The 14,913-nt window shown below is 39.7% G+C and overlaps 1 protein-coding gene across 3 annotated transcripts in view; it reads left to right on the top strand.

Moving 5' to 3' along the window:
- The window catches only part of LOC113484104 (neuronal acetylcholine receptor subunit alpha-7), a 44,905-nt gene that overhangs the window by 12,943 nt on the left and 17,049 nt on the right, over positions 1-14,913 (top strand). For all 3 annotated transcript variants that reach the window (XR_003399157.1, XM_026856266.1, XM_026856267.1), the window contains 2 exons: positions 9,188-9,232; positions 14,790-14,899. Coding sequence is in view for 2 of the 3 variants with exons in the window: in XM_026856266.1 (XP_026712067.1) it covers positions 9,188-9,232; positions 14,790-14,899 (155 nt within the window). In the remaining variant the exon portion in view is untranslated. The remainder of the gene's footprint in view (positions 1-9,187; positions 9,233-14,789; positions 14,900-14,913) is intronic.

Below are 14,913 nucleotides of genomic sequence, written 5' to 3'. Positions count from 1 at the left end.
AAAACAAACAACACCCCCACCCCACCCCATCAGAATTTAATCTGAATTAAGGTAAGCAAAGCAATCAGACTCCTCATCTCACATTCCAAACTCAACCTTAACCCAGGTAAAATTCAAATGACATTTTTCTAATTTGTATTTTAAAGAAAAAATTAGATATTCAAAAGGCCAAAAATGAGCATCTACTTCTATCTCAGCAGCACAGAATGCTTTAGTAATATTTGAGCATTTTAACTCTAGAAACCTTTAAAATTTTCACAGAACTTTAGTTATAAGCAGAAGCATTCTTGTCTGCTGTATTCAGGTTTACTTCCTCACTCTTTTGTTTCTCTCCTTGTGCACCTGAACAGTGTGTGGTACAGGTGAACTCCAGGCTTCAATACCCATGCACACCATGCACATGTACCTGAAAATCCCCGTTTTTGTAGACTTACACTTAGGTAAAGTTCTACAGTCACTTAAGTCTGCATTGTAACTGTGGGTAAGCTCATATCAAACCTTGCATTAAATAGGTGCTGGCTCAAGTGTTAAACACAGACCAGAACTGTAGCTAGTCCAGTGCTTAGGGCATCTTTCCACCACTCACACCAGGAGATTTCTTTTCCTCTTCTCCCATTCCCTTCCTCCCAGCTGCTGCATGCCGTTTCTCACCAGTGTTTCCCAGTGACTTGCAGACCACCCTACTGCAGTTTACACTAAATGAAACCAGAAGCTCATCATAATGGGCCTCATCATGGCTAAAGCCTGTGCCCCTGCATACCCTATCCCAGGACCCCTCTGCACCCAACAGCAGATGCTTGTTTCCATTCGTGGTAACACTCTACATTGTTGCTGCTCTGTTCCTCAGCCTGTCTCTTCAGCTTGCCCTTGTTAATACCTGCAAACATCTGGAACTAATGTCAGCAGACGTGGCAGTCTAAGTTGCTACATGTTGAGCTGCATAACTGTGTGCAAGGACTACACTCCTAAAGATCTTTACAGCAGTGCTGAAATCTGTAATGCTATGTAATAGTTTCATAGCAGTACTGAAAAGTATTCATTTGACACTGTTGCAGTTATTTGTAGACAGGTACTCTTTTCCTTATGTTTAATTGGCTGAAAATAATGTGCTTGTATGTTAGAAGGAAGATTTACAAAGTCAGTTTTATAAAGCATTTGTTGATCTTCTACTCATTTAATCACATTTAAAATAATTCAGTAAAAAATCCCAGAAAAGATAATAAATAGGCTAAACAATTTAACATGTTTCTGATGGAAAGGACACTTGTACAAACTGTCACGACAGGAAAATGCTCTACAAATACTAAGTATCATATACCGTAAGAGCGATACCCAAAAGTTAGAACCAGTACACTGTAGCTGGCTAACTAAGTACTGCTGGCACTGTTTTACTCCACAGCCCAGGTAATAAAAAGACCAGGCATTAACACATATATATGTAGGCCAGCCTGGATGTGCATATTTCAAAGGAAGATGACATAAGTAGATATTGCTTTGAAAAAATCTTCCATACCTTGAACTTTAAACATTATACTCCAAGTAAGTAAACATGAAGATAGGTCATATTTTGAAGGTGAGAAGCTGCACAGAATTGGAAGTCATAGCAAGATGAGGTCTTGGCTGTCACAGATTACTATCTGCTGAAGAGGGGTAGCTTGAGCTGGAATTTTTGCTTTATCCAGCATTATTTCTAAGTAAGTGTGGCCCACTCCTTAATTTCTACAGTAGTTCTAGTAAATATGGCCAGACAGAGGAATAACTGTATTGTAGGCCATAGTTCTAAACCAAAACAAGAACAAAAAATGGAATGAGAGTGCAGAGTCAGACCTTAATCCCACCTGTCTCATGCAGGAAACTTCACTGGATTAACAGTCACCATCACCTACAAATATTTATCATTTTGTTTTACAAAATTGAGCCTATACTCTTCAGCTGCGTTCTCTTCTTCAGCTGTCCATTCTAGTGTAGGTTCTTGTTCAGCTCTGCTACACTGTTCACATGATGTGAAGAGGCTGATTTTTTAATTCAAACAGGAAACAGAGGAACTGCATCCAGGATTGGTACTGCCTCTCTGTCCTTCACGATTATGGAAAATGCTTGGGACAGCAGGTTGTGTTGGGAATATACCAAAGATTTGCCCTGCATTGTTCCTGACTATAGATTTAGGGGGCTTCAGTAGACTTTACTCACTGTATCACAAATTAAAGCAGGGGCTGGGGGGAGAGTGAGGAGGGGGTGTCCCTACAGAAGAACTCTGTTTCCCATATAACTCTTAGTATTTCAGTTGGTCACTGAATAGCCATTTATTGCCTTGGTCTTCTTTGAATTTACAGTTCAAAGACAGCCTTTTAAAAAAATAAAACCAGATAGTGACAGCAATCTGTGCCAGTCTGTGTTATCTCCAACAACAAAACTCCACTTTCCCCAGTCAGGAGCAATTCTACAGAGCAGTTCTCTATTTTAAAGATCTTCAGCATGCAGAGTATGAAGAGCAATTCATATGCCATCCATCACAAATCTAATAGACCTAAGAGCTCAATAGAAAAGAAGGTTTCTTTTCAAATTTCACTCTAGCTACTCACATTTTGGTTTGCCTTAAGATTTTAATTATTTGATTAAAAAAACCTAGAAGCAATTGAAGATCAAGAAGCACACTAAGGAAGACATTTTCAGGCTGGATTTCAGAGATTTAACTGCAAAACTCACCTAAATGCTACAGGAGATGTTTAGCTAAATGCTGAGCACAGCTGTAATACCTTATCCCTAAAGGTCTGAAACAGCCAGAGAGAGTCTGAGTTGGAAGGTGAGAAAGTCCAAGTCAGATACCATCCTAGCAGTGAAGGTGCCTCAGAGCTGAATTTGCCTTTGAAGTGGAAAGTGGAATAGAAGAAAGGGTGATGTCCTAAATGCGTTCAACTTTCGCTAAGGTCACTAGCATGAAGTGGCTGAGTATAAAATAGTGAAGACCAACTTTCAGGAGGTTTTTAGCACCAACAGAATCAGGGCAAATTAGCAGCTGACGTAAAGGGAGCTGGCCTAAGGCAAGCACAAGCCCAAGGCCAAGTCATGCAGAATTGGCACACCATACTGACTGGGCTGTGTAGTAAGACACATCATCTTAAACTCTGTTTGAACTGTTTAAACAGTTTGCAACAGTTGCTGCAATTTTGAAGGAGTGTTGCTTAAAGCAATAGGCTGTACCGCTACAAGATTAATTCACAGATTTCTGAGCTCTGTTTTTATATAAAAATGTCACTGATACGGCAAAAGTCAGAACACCAAATATAAATGTGTGTTTAAGTTTGAAGTGATCTCAAGAAAAATGCAGTTAAACAGTGAAAATTTATATTTTCCACTTCTGACTTTTTCTTGAACCATTTTGAACTTTTTGCATCTGTTTTCAGGAAATCAGAAACATTCTGTGCCCTGTTCCTGGTGTTGAGCCTCACATGCTGGATCATGGAATGTTATTATTTATGCATTGGTAATGCATGTTTTTATGGCATTTTCTGCATAATCAGAAATATGTGTTGTAAGATGAATCAAAAACATTTTACTGTGATAACAAGTTGTATTGCTGACAACCGGAGAAGTGAATGGTAATTGCACTAACCTATTCCTTTCGTGGTGTTCAGATCTCTTGTGGTGTTCTCGTGGTGTTCAAATCAGGAGTTCAAATCTCTTTCATCTAACAAATCCTGTAGACTGCCTTTTTCTTCATCTTTATGTTGACTAAAAAAACCTGTTTCACATTGCCAGCTCTCCATGTAGCTTTTTATTCCTATGCAAAACCCCCAAACATTCCTTAATTCCATCCAAATTTGCATTTTAATTAATATTGCCTTTTGGGAGGTGCAGTGTAGGTGATGCCTTAGGCTTCAGGGACAATGAGTGTGGACCCATTATGGGGCAGCCTGACTCTGCACTCTCTAGTACATTCTTCAAGATCAAGACTTGCTGCAGCTACAGCCCCCGCCTATGGATGACTAGACATAGTCCTTGGCAAGAAACTGCAGTTTTCATTTCAGTGTCCTTGCAGAAGCATCAGGCTGGCTCTTTTAAGTAACCGATTTTTACCCTCACTCCTGAGATAGCACAATTCAATTTTGCTTGCACAACTAAGAAGCCTTGAGCCACCTCTAATACAAAAGTTTAGCATTAACCTTGGCGCACGGGAGAGGATAATTGCAAGAGCTGAGTTAGCTTATAAAGAACGCAAGGTTTTCAGATGGGCTCCAGGTGGGTGAGGCTGGACCCCATGCTGCTCTGGCCTCTCCTGGAGGTTGGCCACACAAGGTGTGATGGGCAGGAATGGAGAAGTCCAGCCCCTCCACTACTCACCAGAAGTTTTGAGAAGCTCAGATTCATCTTGTCACTATGACTGCCTAAAGTATGACCATAGCATCAGTCTTTTGGCAACTGGCCACTTTATGTGTGCTTAACTCACCCTCTAGCCCGTTCTCTCTAAGAATTCAGGCTTTATCGCTTCTCGTGATGTTTAATGACGCTCAGTGCATTACCCTAAGAAGGAAGAGGAAGAAAACTCCAAGCTGTATAAAGCAAAAATTAATAGCGTTTTAAATGATGGGAGGGAAAAAACATCATTAGGTGCTAGTAATTTGACATTGTGGATCAGAAGATGTTGAGAATGTTTAATGAGCAAGTGCTGAGACAGTGTGATAAGAGCTAATGAACTGATTAACCTGCTGGTTTCAGTAGGATGACATCAAACAAACAAAAGTGAAAATCTATATAGGGAGTGCCTTATGTGTCATACTGGCTGCCAGCCCATTTTTAACTTCAGACTACAATTATTAACTTCAGTCTTGCTACCAAGTACCAATCAGGAACCTAACATTATTGCTATAACAGGGATGTCTTTAAATGTTTTTACAAACTCTTTTATTAACGTTCATAGTAATTGAAGCCCAGTTCAAACAGGCATTACCTTTTTCTGTAATCTGGTGAGATTCAACCATGTAAAAATAAAGAATTTGGATTTGAAATTCAAGAATTACAGCTAATAGATTTTAGTCAGGACATCACTTTGTGCAAGTCTTCTGGGAAGTACATGTTTCTTTCTAGGTGCTGCATGTTGCTGTTGCATGGCAGTCTACAGGCATGCAGGCTTATTTTACTCCCTTTTCCTCTTTTTGCTGTGTAGCTTTTCTAGTGTGGTTAATAGATGTGCTGACATCCATTTGAAAGTCAGCAGATAATGTACCTTACAAAGTTTGTAATGTCCAGGCTAATAATGCTCTTTCCAAAGCATTGTCAAATTTCCATCTATTCTTTTACATATTCTGTTGAACACATGGTAAGGGAAGGATAATGTGAGAATCTGATACACTGTTTCCAAAGGTGATCAGTCTGTTAGACTGTTTAAATTGAAAAGACAAGACAAAACCAGAACTGGAAAGTGGAATAATGGACAGTGTAATTCCTTCTGAAAACTTCCACAAACTTACCTCTACCTTCAAAAATGAATGAAGGACCATTCAGGTCTTCCTGATGTCGGCTACTTTCCCTTCAATAACTACACTTCTGTAAAATAATGTGATAAGCAGTCCAGTAGCAATTTGCCATCTGCCCTCACAGATCATGACTACAGTTGTGAATCAAGGAGCCTCCCGCCCACCCCCACTGTGCTAATGAAACCTAACTCTTCGTTAGCTGTGCGACTTCGACAGCACAGGCTGAACAGCAAGTAAGCGAAAGTAGCTGGTATGGGAGAAAACCACACCAATCCAAACACCATGATATAGTTTCTGGTCTCATTCTCTGACTAATTTTGCCAGCACCTCAGAATATATTGTGAAGTCCTTTTTCTTTGCTCATTTCTAGTAGAAGGGGTTTGTAACAGGAGCTGCCTTGCTTTCATGTTCAACACTTCTTCTGTAAGTGTATGTTTATAAAATATTGCAAAGTAACAAAACCTGGTGAAATCCTATGAAGTGTTTGAAGCCCACCCGTCACTTTATGGGGAAATACTGCACAACTCTGATGAATAATACTGTTATTGCAGTTTGCTGTAAAGCTTTTAAAACAGTGTCAAAAAAACTCTCCGGGTTGGGAGAAACCCTACAGGATATCTCCTGCCCCACCTTTCACCAGTTTCACTTGGGACCACAGAGATGGACAAACCCTCTAAAATCAGAATCTTTCCTCTAGTGATGGTTGGGTCAATCCAGTAATGACTAAAATGTGACTAAAATCCATTTGCTCCAACAAACATTAGGAAAAAACCACCACTACAAACCAAGCTTCAGCATGCAGCAAAGTTTTTATAGCTGAGGAGCAATGATGAGATTTATGATTCAAACACTGATGGAACCTTAAATATAGTGATCCAAGTGGGAGTTTGTTCAAATATACTCTTTCAGGCTCTAAATGCTTAAAATAACAGAAAGAAACACCAGGAAAGCAGCACAGGCCATCTTCATATAGGGCTTGTCTTCACTGTACAAGTTACTTTTGAGTCAGTACTCTCAGACACCCTCTTTCAGCTAGATCTGAATGAAACACCACACTCTATCACAAGAATAACTCTTGGCCTTCAGAATACATCTGCAATCTCCTGCAGGCAAGCCTGGGACAGCTCTGCCATGTGCCCTGCTGCCTGGCAGTGGCAGGCAGTTGAATCATTCTGCCAGCAGCACAGCTGGATTAAAAGTCTACTGTCCCCCTCAGCTCAGCTCGTTGGACTGCTCAGTGATGGCTCTCTACCCTCCTTCTGACATGTGTGCTCGCTGATAGTAGAGCTCCTTTCTGGTACTCCTAAAATAGTTAATCTGACTATGCTGTGGGCTCAGGGCTTCAAATTAAATCCCCACGGTGTATTATTAGCTTAAACATCAGCAGCACTCCAATCTTTTCCTGCTACAGAAAAGGGAATTTTTGAAACATCACTAATCTAAGGCCGGAACCATTCATGTGTAGAAAGAGATCACACTGGGAATAAACTGTGAGTTTAACTTAGAATTTAACCATGCAGGAGTACATGCTGTTCAGCTAACAGTCCTGAAACAAGCTTCCTACAACATAATGGATTCTGAACTGCTCTGCAGCTTTGAGTAGCCAGTCACGCCTGTGCAAAGCAACACTACTATGGTCTGCCCTTCACAGAAACCACACAGCAGTGGTGCTCTCTGGCTTTACTCAGGTGCAGGAGATGGGACATTGCGTCATGGGAACTTGTCATGTTCATCTGAGACAGCACACAGAGCTTTGAGCTCTTCGAACTTTTAATCATAGGTTATCATTGGTGGTATTTATATCTGACCAAAAAATGGCTCTGATAAATATAAACATATATAGGTTTTACATGTCCTTAATTTGCAACACTTGTCTACAGACTTTAGTTCATGGTGAGATGAATGATCTCTTCAGAATTGTTTCTTCATTCATGAATTAAATATCCCATACAAACTACCTTTTTTGTTCTCTAACACTATAAGCAGGTTGTTGAGAGAGGCACCAAATTAATGTTTGTATGTCTAGATAATAACAGCTACTATTGCAAATTAATTACTGCTTTGCCTGGCTGACATCTCCAGCAATACCTTCAGTATGCTAATTCAATGCAGCTTAATAATGTTTTCCTGAAACCAAAGAGTTAAAGAGACCTGTTTCCTGAGGATGCTATTTAAATGAGTTGCTCATTTGAGATATTTTTAAGGTTCATGGAGGTGATGAAGCAGAAAATAGAGAGGAAAAGTGCTGAATCACTAGCTATGGTCTGTGCTTTATATTTTTAAATTTACTTTTATTTTAGAGGAAGGTAGGAACATGCATTTGAGGGCAGATTTTATTCGTGCACAATACCAATCTTTACCTAAAATGTTTCTATTGGTTTCTATGTTGTCCACTTAGTTGTGATTATACATGACCTAGTAACACTGGCATGTATTCACTGATGCAGGTCCTCCAAAGGCTTCACTTGCTTTAAAAATGCCATTGTCTTTTGCACTGCATTTGATTTTACCTCATGTGTAACTTTTTACTATTTTGCTGCTCTAAGATGGCTTCAATTAAAGGTCTCTCAGGACTTTTGTTCAGTTAGAAGTCCACCCAACAACAGCAAAGAATACTGACCTTTAGTAAAGATTATTATCAAAAAGAGAAAGCTTTTCTTTAATGAAATGTGATTAAACTTTTTTGGGGGGGCATTTAGAAACAACATTTAAGTTCAAGAGTGACAGATTTAAGTTCAGAGGTCTAGAGGTATGATCCACTGTGATAGTTGCTGCTGTACAGGTGACTGAAATATGCTGTGACACTTCCTTAGACTGTAAATGAAGCTTTGGCTGGTGTTGGGACAGGGATTGTGCGTTCATTAGTAGCATGTGTAATACTGTCAGTGTATGTATAGTATATTCCATTAGCTTCACACAACCCAGGTGGATACTGATACAGTACCTCCACAGAAATAGTCACCAACGTTTTCCCATGTTTGAGAAGTGACAAACTAAATTCTTTAATTAACTGCAGCATTAAGATGCCTATTATGTCACCTGACCTTACATGAAAGTCACAGGAGGCATGGTGAAAGGCCTCGAAACTGGAACTGTTCTAAGCAGAAAAATGTTCGACCCTGACAACAGTTTTCTGGTAAAGCTGATACCACGCTTTTTGTGTAGTTCCACTGCTATCAGTGGTGCTGCTCACCTGTTTAGAAGTTACTCAAGTATGGCCTCAGCACACATCATCTGAGCTTAGTCACACTTTCTTTGTTTAATATTTTTTCTACTACCTGCTTGTCTGGTGTGTAAGGTTAATGAGTGAGAGGGCTGCTCCTAACTAAGGTGAAACAGGCAACCCCTACTGTAACCTGCTTTGCCTTTTGAGATTCTTTATTAAAGAGGAGCCCCAAGCCTGGCAGAAGGATACCCTCAGGAAAAAGTCTGATTGACTGCAGTAATATGAAATACATTAAAAAGTACCTGTGAAAACTTCTGTTGGAGTAAGTTAGAGGCAATGATTCCCTTTGCTTTGAAAGGTACCTTAGCAGAACTGGCTATTTCATAATAGTCAAATGTATTTACCTGTATTTAGCTGTATTTACTGTATTTACTGTATTTAGCTGTATCTAGCTATTTCATAATAGTCAAATGTATTTACCAAATGTATTTAGCTGTATGGTACTAAGCTGTGGTTTTGGTTTTTTTCCTCTCCTCCTTCCTCCCAGGATGAAAAGAATCAAGTGTTAACAACAAACATCTGGCTACAAATGGTAAGTTTTGAAACAAAGTATGGGGTTTTTCCCCCTTTAGTCTTTGAATTTAATCTGGTAAAGGGTTTGAATTTTAGGAAATTTATCGAAGTTTTGTTCTGTATCTTGCTACACAGTTGACAAAGCTAAGCTGAATAGAAAACTGTAAGGATGAGATTTAGGTCTTGATGTTTCAGGTATTTCTGAAAAATGTTAAGAATTTGACTCACTATATATAAGTAAGTTACTAACTCATTGTAGTTGATTTAGTCATGCTAAACTCTTGATTGTTGTAAGATAATGGTGTCCTAAGAGTCCCAGGTGACTGTAGGTGTAAGTGCCTTATCATTCATTTCAACAAATCCATTATGAGTGGTAAATCATTTGACTCCGAAAGAGAACTATAACATGCAAGAAATGCATTTCATCTGTAATAGCTGTTCCAATCAGCATTCTGAAAATCATCAGATGGTTCTTCTGATACAGAGGAAAAATTATTCCAAAGAGGTTCATTATCTCTTGAGCACTGCTGCCACTGTCCTAACTGAATACTTGTGCCATCCTACTTGCTTTGCTGTCTGTCTCCTTGAGAAGCTGTAAGAGGATTTTAATTAAAACGGCCACGCTGTTCCCATGTTGTTCAAAATGTTGTTTAAACAGAGGTCATCATCACAGGTTAACTGTGAACATCAGAGGTTTTTTATGTTACTTCTCTAAATTCTGTATCTCAGTTACGTGACTAAAATGGGTATTGGAACATCAGTTCAGTTTCCTAATGTTCAGCTGGGAACATTATATCTTTTTCTGGTTTCCCAGTTTGTTTTGCTCACAAAGGGTGTTAATTTTTCAAACACTAGCTTTATTTTGCCTTTTGTTGCAATGTTGAGTTGCTATAGTTGTCAGAGTATGTCATGTTCTCACTGATTACTTAACCATAACTATTGCCACCACTAGATACCACAGCAGACAACTTGGCCCCCATTAACTCATGGCTGGCATTGCTGGGCGGGAGTAAGTTTCACTCACTTTTTTATAAATGGAATAGATAATAGAATATTCAAGAACTTTGTGAGAGTATTTGAATTTCTTTTCTCTGAAAGGTTAACTAGTGAAAGAGCTGCTCCTAAGCAAAGGAGCCTACACAGATTTATTCAGACTTGATTGTTTTTTTGCATTAGTTTAAATTAAGACTTAGAATTAACAAGATGATTCTTACCATGCTGACTACTGTGGGCTCCTGGTGCTTCCACAAAACTTTTCTACTGTAAGTTTGTGACAAAGACGGGGAGATTTGGGGAGCTTACCCCATACTATAGCAGCTAGAATGAGAATTTGCCATTAGTTGAATTCCCCTCTGTGTTACAGAAACTGAACTGTTTGGCTTAAGTAAAGGTTTACAGAAGAGTTTTATTATGCAGAATAATCATGTTGTTTCTACAGAAACTTTACACCTTTCAGTTTCTTAAACCAGCTCATTCAGTTTAAATGTATTCTGTTTTCTTTTATTGTAACATTTTTTATCCAGCACGTCTCTTGCACCGTAGTAGGCCTTAGGAAAACAAATAAAGGACTGTTTTGATGACCTACAAAGGATACCACAGCTATTCCATTTATTCACAAAGAAAAGTTGACATGGGAGAAGCATTCAGCTCCTGTTATTTTACAGGCTTGTTGTATAGTAACATTAAAACTGTCAAATATTATATGTTTTTGGCTTTGAGCTACGAGAACAGTTTCTCTGATTTCTTACCAGGAAACCAGATGACAATTCATACTCAAGAAAGCATCCTTATCCTTTTTGATATTTTTTTTTCTTAAGGAAATTCCTAGTTCTTTTATATATTATGTATTTATTTTGATTTACTCACCTTAGCACATACTGTATGTGGAGCATGTTAACACTGCAATGAGCAGATCACTTGACTACTACAAAAAATGTAACCACTCTTCATGGCCTGTGTACATATTACAAAAAAAGAGATGTGTTTGCATATTAACTGTCTATTAACGGTAAACTAGACAGATTCAAAACATGCTTAAGGCAGGCATATGTCACTTTATTATGCTAAAAGGTCAAAAATAAGTTTTTTCCTGAATTTTCCTCTCCACTCCCTTTCTTAATATGTATGCGAGTATAATCAGCGATGTACCTTAAATATATTTTACATAATTGTCACTGAAATACTTAAATACAAAAACTAACCTGGAAGAAAGAGGAATATAAATCTAGTATTTATATACATGCAGACTCTTTGATCCTGACCACTATCTGCATGGCAATACTGTTCGGTATCAAAGTCTTAAACATGGTCTAAGTTACAGCAGAAGCCTTGCCTAATCACAGAGATTAATACTGACCCACGTACACTGAACTGTTTGCTATTTTAATCTGCATCAAATGTACTTCAGCTACAGTGGTAATTGTAGCTCTAAATTTAAAACAAAATGAGGCAGCTTGTGTCCAGCACTTTGGACACACGGCCAAACAGAGCAGCCACACGATCATCTTAACATTATCTCTACTACAGCCTTTAGCATGAAGTTTTCTACCATCCTTTGCACTGTCTTTACATCATTCAGTGTCACCCTATGCTACGTCGTATCGGCCATGATGACTCCTAAGAGAAGTTAGAATAAGAAATTGATCACATTGATATAAATTATTGTACTGCAATTCAGATGGAAATGAACGGGAGTGCCTGCTGCACACAACCGAGCCACCGGGCAGCGTGCTCTGCAGCAGCTGCCACACCTGCCAGCTCCAGCCCTGCAACCGCTACTCAGAAAGTGACCTGTTCTGTCACCTCCTGAAAATCACTCACCTAAAGCCAACAAGAGCCCACCGGTTTAAATGCCTCAGAACCACACATTGTATTTATTTGAATTGTTGGACTTTGTAAAAAATAGAGGGCTCATGAGGATCTCAGTATTTCTACATTCCACAAAGATGAAGTGGTAAAAGACAGTGACACATTTGTCTATCAGGAAGTTCATGTAAAGCAATTTACTGTAAATATGGATGTAATATTTCTGAAAAGATGAAAAGCAGTTGTTCAGCTTATAGAAGCTGTGTATAGATGGGTGTGAGCAATACACATAATTTAATTTGAGAACTGTGAATGGAGCCTGCAGTGAAAAGAAAAAACTATGAACAGAGCCAATCAGATATTCTGATTTAAGATTTCTGTAAAAAAACTATTATCTGTAAAGCAAAAGGGAAAAGCAATGCACAACTCAGATCATTTGTACAGGTGACAAGGGGCTACAAATTCATAGTAAAAAATGAGTGAGATAAATATGAATGCACAGGCCAAGAAATTGTATAGTAAAAGCTTTACAAAAGATGTGTGATGAACGCTATTAGATGTGTTGTGTGCATCAAAACTGTCATTTACAAACACTGTTCTAGAGGTACAAAAAAGTGTTTGACTATGTGCAGCATGAGGCTAACTGGGGATTTGTTTGATGTATCAAACTGAAACTTGCCTGTGACAGTAATGCAAGGAATTATAAGGAACAATTTGATGTGAATACCCCATGAGAATGATCACAGAATCACAGAATCATTCAGGTTGGAAAAGACCCTTGGGATCATCAAGTCCAACCATCAGCCCTACTCTACAAGTTCTCCCCTACACCATATCCCTCAGCGTCTCATCTAAACGACCCTTAAACACATCCAGGGATGGTGACTCCATCACCTCCCTGGGCAGCCTATTCCACTGTCTGACCACTCTTTCTGGGGAAAATGTTCTCCTAATGTCCAGTCTAAACCTCCCCTGTTGCAGTTTAAAGACATTCCCTCTTGTTCTATCACCAATCACCTGTGAGAAGAGACCAGCACCAACCTCTCTACAGTGTCCTTTCAGGGAGCTGTAGAGTGATGAGGTCTCCCCTCAGCCTTCTCCTCCTCAAGCTGAACAGTCGCAGCTCCTTCAATCTCTCCTCATAGGATCTGTTCTCCAGGCCCTTCACCAGCTTTGTTGCCCTCCTGTGCACTCACTCCAGCACCTCCATTTCCCTCTTGTATTGAGGTGCCCAAAACTGGACACAACACTCCAGGTGTGGCCTCACCAGTGCAGAGCACAGGGGCACTATCACCTCCCTACTTCTGCTGGTCACACCATTTCTGATACAAGCCAGGATGCTGTTGGTTTTCTTGGCCACCTGGGCACACTGTCGGCTCATGTTCAGCTGCTTGTCGATTAGAACCCCCAGATCCTTCTCTTCCAGACAGCTTTCCAGCCACACCTCCCCAAGCCTGTAGCAATGCATGGGGTGGTTGTGGCCCAAGTGCAGGACCTGGCACTTGGCCTTGTTGAAGCTCGTGCCGTTGATGTTGACTCACCGATCCAATAATATTACCTCCACAATACCCATTGGAAATTTCTTCTGACCTTAACATCTGTCAAAAATTTTGACAAGGGCCACTAGACTGTTGAAGGGCTCACCCACTTCAAAGTTTACATTTAAAAGACTAACATTTGGCATTGCAACAGCACTATAAATCTGGAGGAGTTATCATTAAGTTATGTGATGCCTGCAGCTATGTGGAGTTAAGGTAAATAACATACTAGGGAGATAGAGGCACAATATAATGAAGCATAGAAATGATAATAAAAAAATAATTTTGTGAAACAAAATGAGCTTTACTTCTTATCTATAACTTTTGCTTACAACAGTAACCATCCTTGTATCATGACAAGTCATCTGCTTAGTGAGGGGTGAAGTACAGCCTCAGTTTCAGGAAAATACAGGAACTCATGCTAGTGTTTCTCCAGACACCAGGAGGTAACCAGCTTGCTAGAGCTGCCACCATACTCTGCTTCCTGTAGTATGGGGCAGTGCTTTTGTTCATGACTCTGCACGATCATATGCTTCAGTGACAGTATCTGGGATTTAGCAACGCTAAACACAGGTCAGACCCCTATTGGTTTGACCACTGAAGACTCCCTGCCTATACTGGCAGTCAGGATGGGCTGAGCGGAGCAGGATGGTCCCTGGGGTAGATGCCTCCAGTGCCCTAAGCGCCAGCCAGGGAGGATGTTTATGGGCCAGTGCTGCTGAGCACCTGCCTCAGAGGTTGCCTAAATTCAGGCTACAGGAGTTGCTAAAACCTCCTATGCTAGTATTAACTGTTCTACCCTTTCAGTTGTTTTCCCTGCCAGCAGTGGCTGTTGGCTGCTCAACCTCATGTCAATAATCAAGTTATTACAACCTGAGAATTTCCCACAACAGAAAACAAAGCTGTCTATGAAGATAAACTAACTGAAGTTAATTTAAAAGAAAATCTGTTCTATCCCGAACTGGGACAGCATGAACAATAAGCAACAAGCACCCCAAATCTTTTACAGGTTGCTGTGTGCACTGCAGTGTGAATTGAACATGAGATTTTTATGTTTTCCACTGAGATCTAGGTGGCCTAATTCACCCTTTCCAAACATTTCACTGCCTGAAGCTAGATAGTGTCTCTTTAAGAAGACAACACCTATTGTTTCAGGCTATCCAGTCCCTAGAGAACTACAATAAAAACCAGTGGATGAGATGAGCTAACTTACTTTTTGTGTGTATGTTTTAGTACTGGACAGATCATTATCTGCAGTGGAATGTGTCTGAATACCCAGGAGTGAAGAATGTCCGTTTTCCTGATGGACTGATTTGGAAGCCAGATATTCTTCTCTATAACAGGTAGACACACTTTT

The sequence above is a fragment of the Athene cunicularia genome, assembly GCF_003259725.1.
Source record: "Athene cunicularia isolate RWA chromosome 10 unlocalized genomic scaffold, athCun1 chr10_part1, whole genome shotgun sequence".
NCBI lineage: Eukaryota > Metazoa > Chordata > Aves > Strigiformes > Strigidae > Athene > Athene cunicularia.
This window is presented reverse-complemented; position numbering and strand designations above follow the sequence as displayed.